The 16142-nt window shown below is 54.0% G+C and overlaps 1 protein-coding gene across 1 annotated transcript; it reads right to left on the bottom strand.

Moving 5' to 3' along the window:
• Nucleotides 1-741: 741 nt before the first annotated feature.
• Nucleotides 742-14419, bottom strand: SLC25A37 (solute carrier family 25 member 37). The gene is made up of 4 exons (XM_086628120.1): nt 14216-14419; nt 6741-6969; nt 4927-4983; nt 742-4113 (listed from the first exon to the last, which is right to left on the bottom strand). The coding sequence occupies exons 1-4, from the start codon at nt 14417-14419 to the stop codon at nt 3593-3595; spliced, it is 1011 nt and encodes a 336-aa protein (XP_086484246.1). The 3' UTR covers nt 742-3592.
• Between the last annotated feature and the right edge of the window lie 1723 nt (nt 14420-16142).

Raw genomic sequence — 16142 nt, 5'->3', positions numbered from 1 at the left:
TTATTATTATTCCCTGCTGAGCTGCCCTTTGCCAGCCTGGGAGGGGCTGGGGCAGATGTGCTGGCTGGCTGCATCCCAAAAGAAGTTTGTTTTCAGGATTTTAGGTGCATCTCTTAATCGCTGCACTGGGAACACGCCGAAATCAATTCCTCCTGTGCCACTGGAAGGTGCATTCCCTGGATCAGCACCATGCAAAACCATACCAATGGGTTTCTTTCCCTTTTGATTGAAAGGGAAAGTGAGATCTAAAGCATTTTAGTATGTTCTGTTTTTTTTTTTCCCTTCAAATTACAGAGCAAACATTACTGAAACCTCAGCAAACAAGCAGCTCCCCCAGGGCCTTCACCCCACGCACTTTCTTCCAGGTGGGAAGAAATTCCCAAATCTGGGAGTTTGCTTTGCTGCTGAACAAGCCACAGTCTGTGGGTTGGCTTTGCACATCCCAGAAGCTGGTTCATGGCCAAGAGGACAATGTTTCAAAACCCTTCAGCGGCTCCTAGAGGAGCACAAGCCCAAGACACAGATGTCAACTCCTGCCAGGCTGCAAAACCCCTCCCAGGAGTATTTTCTTCCTCCAGTGTGATGACGAAGGGTTTTATCTGGCTCAGATGGCGAGGTGCTGAGCCTGCCAAGCATTCCGACAACACTAGAAGGCACCATTCCTCCAGAGATGCACCGCGCAGAGCCACCGACACAACTACACAGCTAAGAAAAGCCACAAGAACGAGCCTAAAAGGATCAAAAAAAAAAATCAGAATATTTTATTTCCTTGAGCTCCAGTGATACAACTGTAGCAGCATTTCACAAACGAACTCCTGCATCGTTAAATATACATTTAAGGAAACACACCAAATTCCAAGGCAGGCAAAAAAAATAGTATAAAATTAACAACTGCAGACAAAGTTATTCATCCTCTTCCTTAAATAATGTGTGCGTTCGTTACAGACAAAGCAGCAGTACGTGTTTCACATACCTGGTTAAAATAAAACTTCAGACTCACAGCAAAACCCAAACTTTCAAACACAAACCCACGAGAGACACGGAGCACCGGCTTTGGCGAAGGGGCTCCACCCAGGGATGCAGCATTACATGCAGCAGGAAACGTTTTGAACATCCCATACCTCTGCCATTTTTAGACCAACTGGGCACATTCCCAGCCGCAGAATGGAGAGTCTGGTTTTAATGGATACTCGGGGTAATCTGCAAAGAGCTCTATAAACATAGAAGTGCTCCTCACCCACTCTCAGCTGGAGGCAGAGCAAGTTCCCAAGAAAACCTGGTTGATAATTACTATGTGCTCAACACTTGGGACACTCACATTTTTCTGGCTAGAGATGGAAACAGGCTGCTACCCCCCTCCCAAGGAGGATGCTCAGCTGGCCAAAACCACAACAGCCCTCCCAATTGCTCCACAGCCCCAGGCTCTGCCTCCTGGGCAAGTCCATCCTCCGTGTCCCAGCTACTCACAGGTTATTCCAAATGGGAGACGAAGTTCTCCCAGAATAGCCAAGGTGCAGTCAGAAATATTAAAGCTAAGCGACCGGAGGAAGAGGATGACACTGGGGACTGCTCACCAGGTATGACACCTGGCTACTGACTGAGCTGTCACCTTCCACATTATGCTACAGTTCACCTCTTTAATATTGAAGTGACCCAAAATTTTCATTTAAGTGTTTATGCCCATCTCCAATGGAAATATTTCGTGCCGTTCTGGTTCCTGTTAGTGACTCTCCAGTTTCTGAAGTCAACAGAAGATGACTTCTAATGAAGCTCAAAGAGCTCCAGCCTCGAGGATCTCCGTGTGCAGAGAGAGCCAAGGGCTTTCCCCAGCTGCCCTTGAGATTTTCTACACTTTAAGACACACGGTGCATTTGACACAGTGATTCATTCAGTTTAAGTGACACAAAAAGGCATCAAGAAGCTCATTTCACCATCATCAGCGGTACGGGGGCAAATTACACAAGGCACACGCGACACCACCCGGAGAGGTGCCCTTTGATTTACCTTCTCCAAACAAGAGACCGAGCAAAAAGGGTGAGTTCTGCTTAGTGTCATCCAACGAGACACCTCCGGTGACACGTGCCAGCCCTAAAGCCACCCTCCACATCGTGGCTCCGACCCCTCTGCTGCTGACACCACATCTCCACCAGCTTCCCCAGTGCTACAGAGACAGTGCCAACTCCAGGCGTCTGCAGCTGCTGGCAGGACAAGTTCCAGGCAGGATGGAGATTTGCCAGTTGGTATCTTGTAACTTATACTTACACCTCCAGGCTCCTAAAAAAATCCCTCATTAGCTACTGATCACCCAAGTAATTGGCTAAAGGATGCCTTTTGGCTTGGAAGAGCTGTTCTCCGGAGGAGCGGGGCACGCAGCAAGGCTGTCACCCTTCCCACCCACAGCACGAGGAACCTCTCCAGGTTGTTTTTCCCACTCCTCCCAGTAGAGATGAGCAGCAACTTATTGCCAAACATGGGCTGGGAGGTGGTTTTGGTTCTGCAGGTCAGACTTTAAGGCTTTCGCTGCCTGCTGCTGCTTTGGTGCTGGCAGGATGCAACCCTCAGGACTCAGCAGCCCAGCTGTGAACAGAAGCTCTGGTCCCCCACAGCCCAGGAAGCAGAGCAGGTCCGTGCATCCCACCAGCTATCACGACATGCACGGTGACTCCCGTAAGCAGGATCGGGGCCTCGGTGACAAAATATGAATAAATTAAGGGAGGATGAAGGCTGTTCAGCTATCACACACCATAAAAATGTACCTTTAAAAAAGTGTTTGCAAAAAAAAATATTCCTCTTTAAAATGCACACTTTTTAAGAGTCTCCTTGTAAAAAATGGAATAGCTAGTCTCCCCCCTCTCTCCCACAAAGTGATCAGGTATTTTGGGGTGCCCCTCCTCAGCATCCTACAGTGTCCCCATTCCTTCTCCCCCCATCCCAGCAACTCTCAAGGGGCTACCAAGTACCTCAACACCCACGAGAGTCCAGGTCACTATCTGGGGGCTAAATGCTGTCTAATTAAAGCCAATCTGGCTATAAAAATAAATGCTTTTGTGCCTTCCTTACACAGGATGGAAGAATTTAGCCCTTTTTAAACAGCTCAGCATCTAGCTGCAATAGCATTTAAAAAACAATCCAAATGCCTACATAGAAAAATAAAGGATAAACATTATCCATCTATTTTATATTCGTATAAAAAGTTCTGTGATAGGCTATTTTGCTGCTTCGCTGTAAAAAAAACACAAAACCAACCAGCCTAGGGTGTAGAACCTAAGCCTTCTGGTGAGGAGTAAACTGTATCTTCAAACTTACTCAGAGAAAAATATCAGTTAGCAATTTCACTTTTCCAAAATAAAGTTATTAAATATATATATATTATTAGAAGTCTTTATAAACTATTTCATTGTTTGAACAAGGAAGGGGATATGTGACTGAGGACCACTTTAACCTTCCCAGGGGAGGGAGAAGCAGACATCAGCTGTGAATCCACCAGAAACCTGGCACGTTCCTTCGTGGAGACCCAGAGCTGGCCAGCTCACGGGGACACCCAGGCACACAGAAGGGACACAAGGGTGGCATTCACTCGTAGGTAAGTCCTTCACAAGGATGTTCTTTTTTCCAGGTTGTGCTTTGTGAGAAAGTACTTGAAGAACTCGTACACGGACCAGGCGATGGCCGTTGAAGGCATCTGGTAAATGACACGTGCCTGCACCCCTCTGAAATACCCCGAAACGCCCCCCACTTGATAGACAGTCTTGAAGGCGTTCACCATGCCCGAGAGATGGCCGCTGATGTTCACGGAGCTCAAGGCCATGTTCTCCTGGGTGTTGAGGAGGGTCTTGCAGACATCCAGGGGAGTGGTGGCGGCGGCGGCCACAGCCCCTGCGACGGCACCCGAGACGATGTGGGACTGTGGGTTGTAGTCCCGGTGTGGGTTGATCTGCTCCTGCATGAACTCGTAGGTGATGAAGTGAATGGCCTGGAAGGGGACGTTCATGGTGAGCTGGGTGGTGTAGCTGCGGTAGAAGGCACCGAATCCCTCCGTCTTCTGCACCGTCCTCACACACTCCAGGACAGACTTGTAGGGGGAGTTGAACATCTGCATCCGCTGCTTCACCACTGGTCCAAGTGATGGTGGCAAGGGGTGAAGGCAGGGTGAGCAGCACCAGGCAGGACAGATGCAAGGAGATGAAGACTTATTAGCTAAGGTACATGGTTCTTGGTCATCACAACACCCAGACCGAATCCTGCTCCGTCCCAACCATCCAGACCCAACCTCCCAAGTGCAAACTGCTATGACATACAACGAGCATTTCTGTAGCCATGAGCTCCTTATTGACAGGCTTTTACCAAAAGGCAGCACACATCCTCTGCTTTCCCCAAAAAACTCAATGCAATGAGTAAAGTGAAGCAGTCAGAGCTGAGCCTCAACACAACAGCTCTCCACTTCCATGGGCTGATCCACTCTCTTCCTCAAGCTCATTGAAGGAACTTGTACTTCTAGCTAGAAAGGCCTTAAGACAGACTGATAAGGACCCTCAGACACATCTGAGGATGCAGAGCTGTTGTGCAGAAGCACTGCCATACCAAGAGGACGAGGGCCTCCTCTGGCCCCGCTCTGACAGCTCCATGTCCTTCTGATGTTGGGGACCCCAGAGCTGAACGCAGCACTGCAGGGGAGGGTCTCAAGAGCAGAGCAGAGGGGCAGAATCCCCTCCCTGGACCTGCTGCCCACGCTGCTTTGGATGCAGCCCAATGGGGATGCTGCGCAATCCCTTGGCAAGCAAGGGAAAAGAGCCAGGCAGGATTTAGCCCTTCACTCTTCCCTGTCTGAGATTGTTAAAAGCCAAGTAGAGTCACTAAAGGAAAGGGCTTAAGCTGCTGAGATGGTGCAGGGTGTCCTGGGTGCCTTCCCAGGCTACAGGGCATTACCTTCAGCAGGATTCATCACTGCGTCATGGAGTAGGGTGGCCACGCTCCCAGCTATCCCTGCAAGACAAGAGCACGTTTCAAAAACAAAACCAAAAAGAGATGCAGAAGCCAGGGCTTGCTCGGGCACCGCCATCCCACCGACGTCACTGGCAGCCCGCACGCCAGCTCCGCAGCGAGCCCAAGGAAGCACCCAGCAACACCGCGCGTTCCCAGGGCAGGAAAACCCATCCAGAGCAGCCAGACAGAAACCAGGACCCACTTGCAGCCATCACCTTTGCCGTTCCCTACAGCTCACGGGGTTCTGTCTATGCAAGACACCACTGGCTTCACTCAGCCTGCGCTGGACTGAGAAATTGAGCAACGCTGAGAACTGGCTCCGCACATCCATAATTAGGCATTTTCATCCATTTACTCAGCCCAGTTTAAAACACTAATTGCACAGATCCTGCCAGCATCCAGCCAGCCGTTAACGATCCCGCAGCTGGCTCTAGGATGGGCCTCTCCAGCCACACCTTCGCCTTTGATGTAGGTTTCCATCTCAAATTCTCTCTTGCCCAAATGACTTTTGGTCGTTTCTCATCAACGCAGCGCTTCGGTTTCCCCGCTGGTACCGAAAGCCTGTAGCTACTTGAAAGGCAAACGCAGGAAGCACATTACTGGCAAAAAGCAGCACGCCAGAAAGCCATTATACCCTTAACTGAGTTGGTTGAGTCAAGTCAAGCGAGTGCCACGGCAGATTCCTACTGGCATGTCATGTCAAGGAGCAGGCAGAAGTGTCTTCTGCACAAACCCTTTCGTAACAGCCCTGCTTGCTCAATTAGAGGGTTTCTGCTCTTACAGCGGTATTGCTGGACCTAAAAGCAAAAGTCTTCCTAGAAGCTGCAAAATCTTTAACAAAGCATGTGGGCACACAGAGGATGCAGGGCACTTCACCATGCCAGAGCTCCAAAGGAGACACGTGGAACAACCTGTACTGCAAACCTCGAGGTGTCTTCAACATAAAGCCAGAAACAGCCTGTGACTGCACCCGAACACCTCTTGTCCAACATATGGATTACTTGTGCCAGAATAACGTGAGATTGAAGAGTAGTGCAGAGATCTGGATTGATCAGGGCTCTGGAGGGTGCATAACAATGCTATCAGGGGTTCTCTGCTCTGCCAGCCCAGCCACGTGTGACCTTCTGGGTGGCACAGAGCACGGCACATGTGGACAGCAAGCTCTGAGCACAGCCTACCTTTCCCCAGCATCTCTTCATGCAGGACAGCCAACTTCTCCATGCTCAGGGTGGTACTACCAGTCTGGTAGGTGGGTACCTAAGCAGCTTCCCTGCCTTCTCCCAGGGAGCAGAAGAGCCCACTCAAAGCACAAACATACTTCAGGAGAAGTTGCTTCAGAGCCCCTCTGCATGGTCTATCACAGCACAGACTCCTTGGCTAGACAATACTGCAGCAAAGACCTCCAAGATCAGCTCAACACTCTCTGGAAGAGATCCACCAAGGGGTCAGCAGCCCTAAGGCAGGACACAGGTTTCAGAGGAGGGTGGGGACCACCACAAAGCACTCGAGCAGAGGACAGGTGCCACACTCGCCTGCCTGGCCTCCCCCTGCCTTTCCCCAGCACTCCCAAAGCAGGTGCCAGGACCTGTGAGCCCAAGGTTACGTCTGCACCTCGCATCCTCCCAGGTATTTACAGCAGCAGATCTTCCAGGAGCAGAGCACAGGGAAGGATGCCAGGCTATGCGTGTGAAGCGAGTAAGGGACAGGCTGTTAATTGCAAACTTGTTTTTTTTTTATGTGCAAAAATCCCAAAATACCATTGGCCAAGTGGCTGTTTCCTCCATGCTGGATAGTATCACTTAGAGACTTTTTCATTTTTTCATAGCAGGCAAAGTACATTGCGTGGGCAGGGCCAGCCCCCAGCATGGTGACATTAATCCCACGTAATGGCCTCCAGAAACCCTCTGTAAGGACAATCTTCTTCAGAGCTTCGTACACACTCCTGTACTGGGCTTTGGGGTCCGGCTGTAAGCTCTGCATCCTTGTCTGCAACAAAGCACACGAAGGGAGAGGCCTCAGTTACCCATCTTCAACGCAACAAGCACAAGCCATAAAGAGCTACAAGACTTCCAAGACCATTGCAGGGGTCAATCACTTACTCCCTGGTTGCACCCACGCCAGGGCCACGGCACTATTTATCCCAATTCCGCCTGCCAGACCAGTGACATTAACTCCACGCTGCCGTCGCGACACCAAAACGTTAACGAGGCTGCTCAGGCAAGAGCTCGGCGGAGGAATTAAGGTAAGGCAGTCGTTCCAGAGGCTCGGTGAAGAAACACAGCCAGGGCTTTAATTGCCTCTTGCTCCCAGTGCTCCCAGCGCTCTGCCCCAGCTTGTTTCTCTGGCAGATGCTCAGCTGGTTCTGCCTCCCGGCGCGCGGAGCCAGCCCGCTCGGCTGGGAAACGCGGTTCCTAGAAGGGCGAGTGAAGAACACGGGGTACCCGCAGTGACCCCCACCCCGTACAAGGTGAGACTGGTGAAGGCCACCGCGTTCTCATGCACAGCCACCCAAGGAAGACCCGGCTGGTGACTCTGTCCCCCAGCAGCCTGGAGAGCACGGAGCTGCCCTTCACCCCATCTTTCCTCCCAGCTCCTGGTGTCCTGCAGCCACCAGCTTCCTGAGCCAGGAGGTTTCATCTCTATCTTTGTTCAACAGTCCTTGATGGGCTTTTCTTTCATAAATTTTTGAAGGCAGCTAAGCTTCTGGCATCCAAAGCATCCTATTAAACTCACTGCCATCACTTAATTACACACCGTGGGCAAAAAATACTTCTTTTAGCTTGTTTCAGGCTTCTGCAGACTGAGACCATCACACACCAGCAACACTCAAAGCCTTTGCAACGATGATGCCAACCTGTGACGGGTGTTTGCAGGGCACAGACCTCAGCCACCTCCCACCAGCAACAGGAGACACACTGGCAGGGCTTGAACCTCTACAACCATTCCAGAAGAACCAAGCAAATCCAGAGCATCAAGATGCAAAGGGCTTTGCTGCTCCTGCCACAATTCCTGTCAGTCTGCAACACAGCTCATACACCCCATCGCACCGAAATCGGTCTGCAGGGATACAGCCATCAGTGGTGGCCTCACGCCTCGAAACACAAACACAGAAGGTTCCCAGGAAAGGGCACAGCCACAGGAGATGAGGGTTTACCAGCCTGCAACGGGCTCCGTGGAATTACTGCTCTTTCAAGGAGGAGCTTGACAACTGCAAGGAAGAGGTCACTGGGGTTTGATGGGAAGGATGCTTCCCACCCCAGGAGCTGGGGCACCCCATCTTCAGTACAAAGTTTCCACCAGACGACTTGCTGCCTTCACAGGCCAAGTGACACGAGCTGCTCGGTCCTCAGCAGAGGTTCAAGAGCCCTTGAAAAAGCAAGAGCTGCCTGTGCCACCTCCGTGCTTGCTCACCAGCACATGACCCTTCAAGCTTATCAATTCACTTCAGTAATTAGCCAGGAGGCAATACTACAGCTAAGCTTTCGGGCAAGATTAAGCCAATAGAAGTGATTCAAGGTTTGGACCTTCATTCCCCAAACTGCTCTAGTAGCACTTTCACATATGCTTTCTGAGGCCAAGGAAGAGATCAGAGCTGAATTCAGGACTTTAACCCAGTACAATAAAAGCAAGCTATGAAAGCAGTACAGCTGTACATGAGGCTAAGCCAACAAATTATTGCATTTGTAGTAAATAGCTTAAAAAAAATTGCACAGGAGTTACATTGGCAAAGTGACTTAGTTCAGCAGCCAGCTGAATTTCAAACTTTTAAGCACCAGCTGGTGGTCAGAAGGCATCACCCCACAACAGGGAATTGGGTGGTCTCGAGCAAAGCTTCCTGTTTCAGAACACTAAATGGATTGTAACCTATGAGCAGCACTGGAAATACCCCCGAAGACCCCAAAAAACCCTCCTGTAAATGCAGCCACAATATGGAATTATCTCAGAATTTAAAATCAGGTTTCAGATCTGGCTCCCAGCCCTCGCTGAGCAGGCAGAAAGGTCTCACAACCTCTCCACGGGTCCCTGCCCGCTCCCGTCCCGCCGATGCTCGGCAGAAGGGGCTGGATCTCACCATGCCCCGGAGAAACTCCCGGCAGCCGCTCCACCGCCAGCATGACTAGGCACGACCCACCACTGCCCAGCTGGTCACATCCACCTGGGGTTTGGTTGGTTGGGTGGTTGGTTTTTTTTTGCCCTGTACTAGTTTTAACTTGAAGGCATTGCTTCAGACTCCAGAAATGACCCCAGGAGATCTCGATCTCACCCCAGTCTATTGCTGGGATATGATGGAAGCCAGTATAATTTAAGGAGGCAGCAGCAGTATCTCATCAGAAAGGGGATCGGGGATAAATGTTCGTATAGAGCAATAAAGCACCAGCCTGGCACACGCAGGGGCAAAGTGCGTGGTGCTGTGTCAGGAACTAACCCCGAGTATCTCCACGCTTACCAGGAATCAGCTGCTTTCACACGAGAACGGACAAATATCGATTTTTGTTTTTTCTGAGCTGCTCTGAGGGGTTCAGCAGCTCCTGCTGTACGCAGCGTGGGCATAAGTGGATGCTGTACTCACCCAACCCACGCACGCCATGCTTTGCATCATCACCACCACCACCGCTCACCTTCCATTAACACTGTGCACACAAACAGGACAAACAGCCCCAGGGGTAACCAAAACCAGCACCTCCTGGGTGGCTGCTGCAATGCAAGAGGCACAGAGCCGAAAACAGGTTCAGCTCTGTTTTGTCCAGGGTAAGTTTATCACGGTGTGATACGAAGATGATTTGCTACGAGCTATGCAGTCCTCACCCCCCCTCAGGTCCTGCCACCTATTTGAAGTCAACAAGCTCCTCCAGCAGCCTCACCCCCCTGTCGTTAACCAGCCGAGAAATACTTCTCCACCTACTTAAATTAATCCTCATTGCATAAGGCAGCAGAGCGCACTGACAACCACAAGCATCCCGGTAGTCCCAGTTTCAGCTTGGGCATAAGAAGCAACACCAAAAGTCACAGCTTTGGGTCCATCAGGTTACCTGCTGTTGGTGGACCAGAGCTGTCTTTACAGATGCTGTTTTGGGGGAGAGCACCCAGCCTTCCTGCTGCCAGGAGCACAGGAATAGTCCAGGGTAGTTTTCTATCTAGAATTGTTTTACTAACAAGACTCAGGTCTCTGCTGTTGCATATTATCATGGAATCAGAGTGGTTTGGGTTGGAAGGGACCTTCAGGATCATCCAGTTCCAACCTCCCTGCCATGGGCAGGGACACCCTCCACTACACCAGGTTGCTCAAAGCCTCATCCAACCTGGCCTTGAACACTTCCAGGCATGGGGCATCCACAGCTTCTCTGGGCAACCTGGTCCTGTGCCTCACCACCCTCCTATTCTCGTAAAGGGTCACCGATTTGACATGCCATTGTACCAACAGCTCAGATGTAATTTGCCTTTGTTTTTTCCCCTCTGAACACGGCACACTTTCTCAAAGTTCAGCCTGCACGTTCACGTGACACAACCAGTCCCGTCTCCCTGCAGCTAACAAAAGACATGGAGAACACAATATGCTTTTACAAGGAACTAAGCAGCATTTCTGCAGCAACTGGGTCAGATCCTGCCAGCCAGAGGCGGCGTCACTATTGCACGACCCATACCATGCTCAAGCTCTGAACTCCCTGTATATTTTTTTTTTTGCTGGGGTGTTTTTTGGCTAGAGCAGCTCCCCAGCCAAGCAACACTTGGTGTGGGTACCCACCCATGTCTGAAAAGGCCCACAGGAGGGAAGCATAGGGTCAAACAGGTTAAGCCATGACTTTCCAGTGCCCCAACGTTATCAGCTGAAACAGGAGTAACTGCTCCCCTGGACCTGCGTCAAGATGGGTGGATGCACAACCTCCCACTGCCCAACCCAAGCCAAGGCAAATGTCCCTAACCCCAAAGTCTAAATGAACCACAGTAAAACAGCTCACAGGAGCTCACCTGCCCTGCCACCCTCATACCTGTCATCTCTCAAGACCTTACCTACAAGCAGGGAAGCTCCAAAGTCTACTGGCATGAGACGCAGACATAGGTGAGATGTTTCTCCTGCCCTTCACCCCAGGAGTTCCCATTCCAGTACAGAACCTCCCATACCCATTAGGAACGACGTACAGCCACAGCAAAGTCAACTTACAGACATCTTGTTGCACCAGCTTGGTTAGGAGCAGTTGGGATTTTCATGGAGAAGGTCTGCAACGTGCCTAGGGCAGGAGCAAGGACTTTTTGTCATTAGTGTGACCGTTAACCACTGCGAGGAAGGGAGATTCAAGCCCAGCACATCTCCAGTTTCTCACATTAGGAATTAGTTCCCAGGTGAGGACAAGAGCTGTTCTTCACATCCTCGAGGCAGTGACTTGACCTGCCTTGGGAAACCAGCTCTGCAGCCTCACAGAAAAGCCACCAAATGGCTTAAGCAAGAGGATGAAGGAGGCTCCAGGGGAGAAACTCCCTTCTGCAGCCATCACGAGAAGTCCTTGACATCTTAATCTCTAAAATTAAATCAAAGACTGATCCAGCTCGCCAGGACAACTGTGTTTTCAGCTACAAAAGAAGCCTAAGCATCATGAGAAACACCATCAGCACACATCTAAAAAACCTACAGTCCAAGCCAGTGGTTTACTACGACAGCACTACGTGGGGTAAGGTAGAGGCCAACGCGTAGCTAAGGATGAAGCTGCGAGGGGGTCTGCACCATTAGAAGGAAAACAACGGGAAGGAAAAGACACCAAGCAAACCTCAATAATCAGAAGCCTCCAGAAGCAGCTTTAGTTGGTAAAACACAACCTGCAACACATTTCCCCACCAAGCAAATAGCAACACTGCTGCAAAACATACACATCCCTGGCAACACTGGAGGTCACAGCAGGGGAATCGTGGCTGGGGGCTGCAAAGAGGCTGCACACGGGCACGTGCATCACGGATTTACACCCTCCCTCATCGCATCCCCACACACGTTGCCCTGCAAGCACCAACAGCACCTGCGGGAACCTCCCATGCTGGGTCAGCGGGTGTATCCATGAACTTCAGAGGTCCATAGGGCACTACTGTAACTGCTCGCCTTGACTCACCTCCGTAGGACACCACGGTCCCACCTGCCCTACCCTGACTTCGTCAAGCTCAGGAATTATGCAAGTGGCTGAAGCAAACAATTCCCCAAATTTAAGCATTTTCAGTTCTCTTTGAGGAAACAATTCACTGGAACCAAAACGTTTCTTTTAAGGCACAATCCAGCCAGGTGCCCAAAATGCCTTTTTCTGCAGCATCCACAAGCCCCCACCTCCTCCACGGGCTCTGCTCAGCCATGATCCATCCCAGTGATTACTATCCAGAAAGTCAGACTGAGGAAGGAGCTTTGCTGCTTTTTCTATAGGAGAGCAGCACATTTCCCACAGTCAAGTGAAAGACAGCTGAGCTGCTCTTACAAACTTAGTGTTTGGTTACTCCTATTATAAAAAAACCTCTTTTTGGGGTCAGTTCTCACTTCTTGCTGTATCAGAGAGACAGAACAGGCACAGACCAGCTGCACAGGAGCAGCACCCAAAGCCTGCAGCTCCAGATTTCACTCTGCCCCCAACACACGCGGTGACCTTGGCCGTGGTCCGACGGAGTTTTCTGGCAGCCAGCCAACAGCTGGAGTATTTTATCTGCTTCCGAGCGCTTCAAGGCAGTTTGCCGAGCAGGGTTATTCCCAGCAAAAGGTATTGCCCTGGCACCCTCCTAGCACAGGCACTGCCAAGCCCTGAAGCAACCAGGGAATTCACTGCCCAGCGAAATCGGCACTTTTGCCTTCCTACAAAGCACCTCCCGCTCCGGGAAACCGAGCACAACTTTCGTTTTCTCCCTCTCCCTTTTCCCAGCAGAGGAAATGCCCTCTTCGTCACCACCGTCAAGTCCAGAGTGGCAACACGCTGCTCCGACCGTGACTTGGCAGAAAATACCAGGCTGGGTTGTGAAAGGAGCCGGTGCAGGGGCACCCGGGGTGGGCACGGACCCTGCGCCGCGGGGGAACCCGCGATGCGGAGCAGCCCAAACCCACAAGCCAGGTCCAGTAGGCACAGACCCGGAGGGAAAACATGGAAAAACAGCAAAGAATGTTTCCTTTAAGGGCTTATCGCAGCACACTGGCAAGACCTCCAGTGCCTCAAAGCAAAGGCATTTCCTCTCCTCTCTCTACTCTTTCACGGAGCCCTACACTGAGAAGAGGAGAAATTAGAGCATCTGCGTGCAGCCTTTCCCGACCGGACCATGGAGGATCTGCCGGCACCGGCAATACGATACGGAGGGCATTTAGCTTTTCCCAACCTTATTTTCCCTTTTTTAAGCTGCCAGAGCAGCGTGCTGGCAGGGCACAGGGAGGAAATACCTTTATGACGCTTCCTACCACGCCGGTGACGCCACAAAACCTTCCCTCCTGCGTACTCGGCAGCACTGGGAGCAAGCTTAGGAGTTTGGAACAGCTCATCCACGTTAAAACCCAACCACCCCAACACCTGCAGCCGTGCGAGCCCCTTCATAAGCCCTGACCGTGCCACCGCTCCCACGGGGGAACACATCAGGTCAGGTTCACGGCACGCACAGCCCTCCCAGTGCGCGGATGGTCCCTGTCCCACCAGCTTTTCCCTCCTGGGCTGTGATTCCACCACTACGGGAGGGAAAAGCTGCCCCAGCGGGAAGCTCCTGCTCCAGCCCCACACCAGGAGGGCACCGGCGGCATCTCCCCGCCCCGGGGAGCAGGATGAGGACTTTGCTTGGCGCAGCGGGAGGCGGCAAGGCCCGGCGCACACCTTTGCACCGCCGGTTGCGCAAAGCTCCCCCGGGGCCGCCCGCGGACGGCACCCGAGGGGCTGCAGCGACGGGCCCGGGGTGGGTGGGTGCGCAGCTCCAGCTTCCAGCGGAGCCGTCACGGAGGCGACACCTGGGGGGACCTCGCACGCCTCCACCTGCAGCACCCCGCACCTTGCTCGCCCCCAGCACCTCTTGCTGTGCACCCCGACACCCCTTGCACACTTTCCCCCTACTTGCACCCCAACACCCCTTGCACGCTCCCTTCCCCCCCTTGCACACGACACCCCTTGCACCCCCCTTCCTTGCATACCCCCAGCGTGCTTGCACGAACGCAAACCCCGGCACTCCGTGCACGCACCCCCGCGACCCGCAGCCGTCGCAGCAGCTCCCGGGGGTTCCCCCCCCACCCTTCGCCACGCACCTTGACCGAGTCCACCGGGTACATGACCGTGTGCTCCATGATGCCCGCCACCGCCCCGGCCATCATGTGGGTGCCCAGCGAGGCGCCGCTGGGCAGGCTCTCGTACTCCTCGCCCTCCATCGGCGGCGTGACGGCGGCAGCGGGCGGGGGGCCGGGCCCCGGGGGCGCCGCCGCGCTGCCCGCCACTCCGCAGCTCAGCTCCATCCGCGGGGCAGGGGTAGCGGGCACCGGGGTGGGGGGGGGTCCGGGCACCGGGGGAGCCCGCCCTGCCCCGGCCCCGCTTTAACGCCGCGCCCCGCCCCGCCCCGCCCCGCCCGCGCCAATAGCCACCCGCCGCCGCCGCGGGGGCCCCCGCGCCATGACGTCACGGACGGCTGGGAGATTGGCAGGGACGCGGCCGAATGGCGGCGAGCGGCGGCGGGGGTGGAGGGGCGTGATTGGCTGTGCCGGCGGGAGGCGGCCGGTCGGCCGGCGGGTGGGCGGGCGGGCGCGCCAAGGCGGGCAGCGGGCGCGCGTAGAGGCGTGCGAGCCGCGTGCGGGCGCGCGCTGCCGCCGTGCGAGCGCGCGCCCCTCGTGCAAGCGCAGCCCGCCGGGGTCTGTGCCCCTTGCACAAGCGTCACCCCCCGGGGTCTCTGTGCCCCTTGCACAAGCGTCACCCCCCCGGGGTCTGTGCCCCTTGCACAAGCGTCACCCCCCGGGGTCTCTGTGCCCCTTGCACAAGCATCACCCCCCGGGGTCTGTGCCCCTTGCACAAGCATCACCCCCCCGGGGTCTGTGCCCCTTGCACAAGCATCACCCCCCCGGGGTCTGTGCCCCTTGCACAAGCATCACCCCCCGGGGTCTGTGCCCCTTGCACAAGCGTCACCCCCCGGGGTCTGTGCCCCTTGCACAAGCATCACCCCCGGCACGGCCGGTGCGGGCGCTTTCCGCCGGTGCGGGCACAAGCCCGGGCGGGAGAAGGCTCCGGCTGCCCCTGCAGCGGCCTGCCCTCCCCTCCCCTGCCCTCCCCTCCGCTGCCCTCCGCAGCGCGCCGGTGCGTTGCAGGCTCCCGCGCATGCCCCTGGGGGGTTTCCGAGGTGGGCACCCCCGGCTGCACCCAGCCGTGCGCCTGCCGGGTGCCCTGGGGTGCGGCCGGGCAGGCGGGGACGGGAGGAAGGCGGAAATCGTGGGCATTCCACGAGCAAAGGTGGTTATTTTTCCTGGAGGACTATGGCATCGCTGGGAGGGAGCAAAGCAGAGGTTGGCACGTGGGTGTGCCACGTCCCCAGACAGCCCCGAATGTTCCCCGAAGAACAAGCGAGGCCGCAGGGCTGGCTCAGGGCTTGTGCTGCTGCCGCTTGGGCTCGGAGGAGTTTTGGCTACAATAGAATTCCATTATGGTCATGCTTTTGGGGTATTCTGGGTGCCTTGGCTCACGCAGAACCCCGTGCCCTCTCCTGGCAGCCTGTCTGGCAGGGCCGGCGTGGCAGGATCTGCTCCCCTGCATGGGCTTGAGCCTCGGTGTGGGGAAGAAAAACTCATGGAAGGGCTTAGGAGAGCTTTCTGCCCCTCCCTGCAAAGGCTTTTTTGGGGAAGGTGGGATCCGGAGCATCCGCTGTCCCATGCTGCAGCTCCCGCTGCGTGGCAGAGCCGTTAATCCTGGCCTGTCTGCGGGAGGAACGAGCTCACCCCGTGCCCCCCCACCCCTGAACGCTGCGCTTTCCCCTGTATTTTGAATGATCTCTTTGTCCCACCATGAAATCAGCCCAAATCAATTAACATTTGACAGACTCAAAGAGATGGAGGCAAAGCCTTCAGGGTTCCGGGCATAGCACTCACTTTATTTCATTCCCCCTTGAAGAATTATCTGGAATTCGACCTTTCTGGGAAGGTGGCATTTCATAGCGTGTACTGAAATCAAGGTCAACCATTTCCACGATGCATCATG

Source organism: Tauraco erythrolophus, chromosome 29 (genome assembly GCF_009769465.1).
Source record: "Tauraco erythrolophus isolate bTauEry1 chromosome 29, bTauEry1.pri, whole genome shotgun sequence".
In the NCBI taxonomy this organism is placed as follows: domain Eukaryota; kingdom Metazoa; phylum Chordata; class Aves; order Musophagiformes; family Musophagidae; genus Tauraco; species Tauraco erythrolophus.
The sequence above is the reverse complement of the archived record's forward strand: the minus strand, read 5'-3'. Positions and strand labels throughout refer to the sequence as shown.

Coding starts and splice junctions, on each gene's coding strand:
- SLC25A37 (XM_086628120.1), bottom strand. CDS start 14,419: ATGGAGCTGAGCTGCGGAGTGGCGGGCAGCGCGGCGGCGCCCCCGGGG. Junction 6,970..14,215: donor ACCCGGTGGACTCGGTCAAG/GTGCGTGGCGAA, acceptor GCTTTGTTGCAG/ACAAGGATGCAGAGCTTACA. Junction 4,114..4,926: donor AGTGATGAATCCTGCTGAAG/GTAATGCCCTGT, acceptor CACTTGGACCAG/TGGTGAAGCAGCGGATGCAG.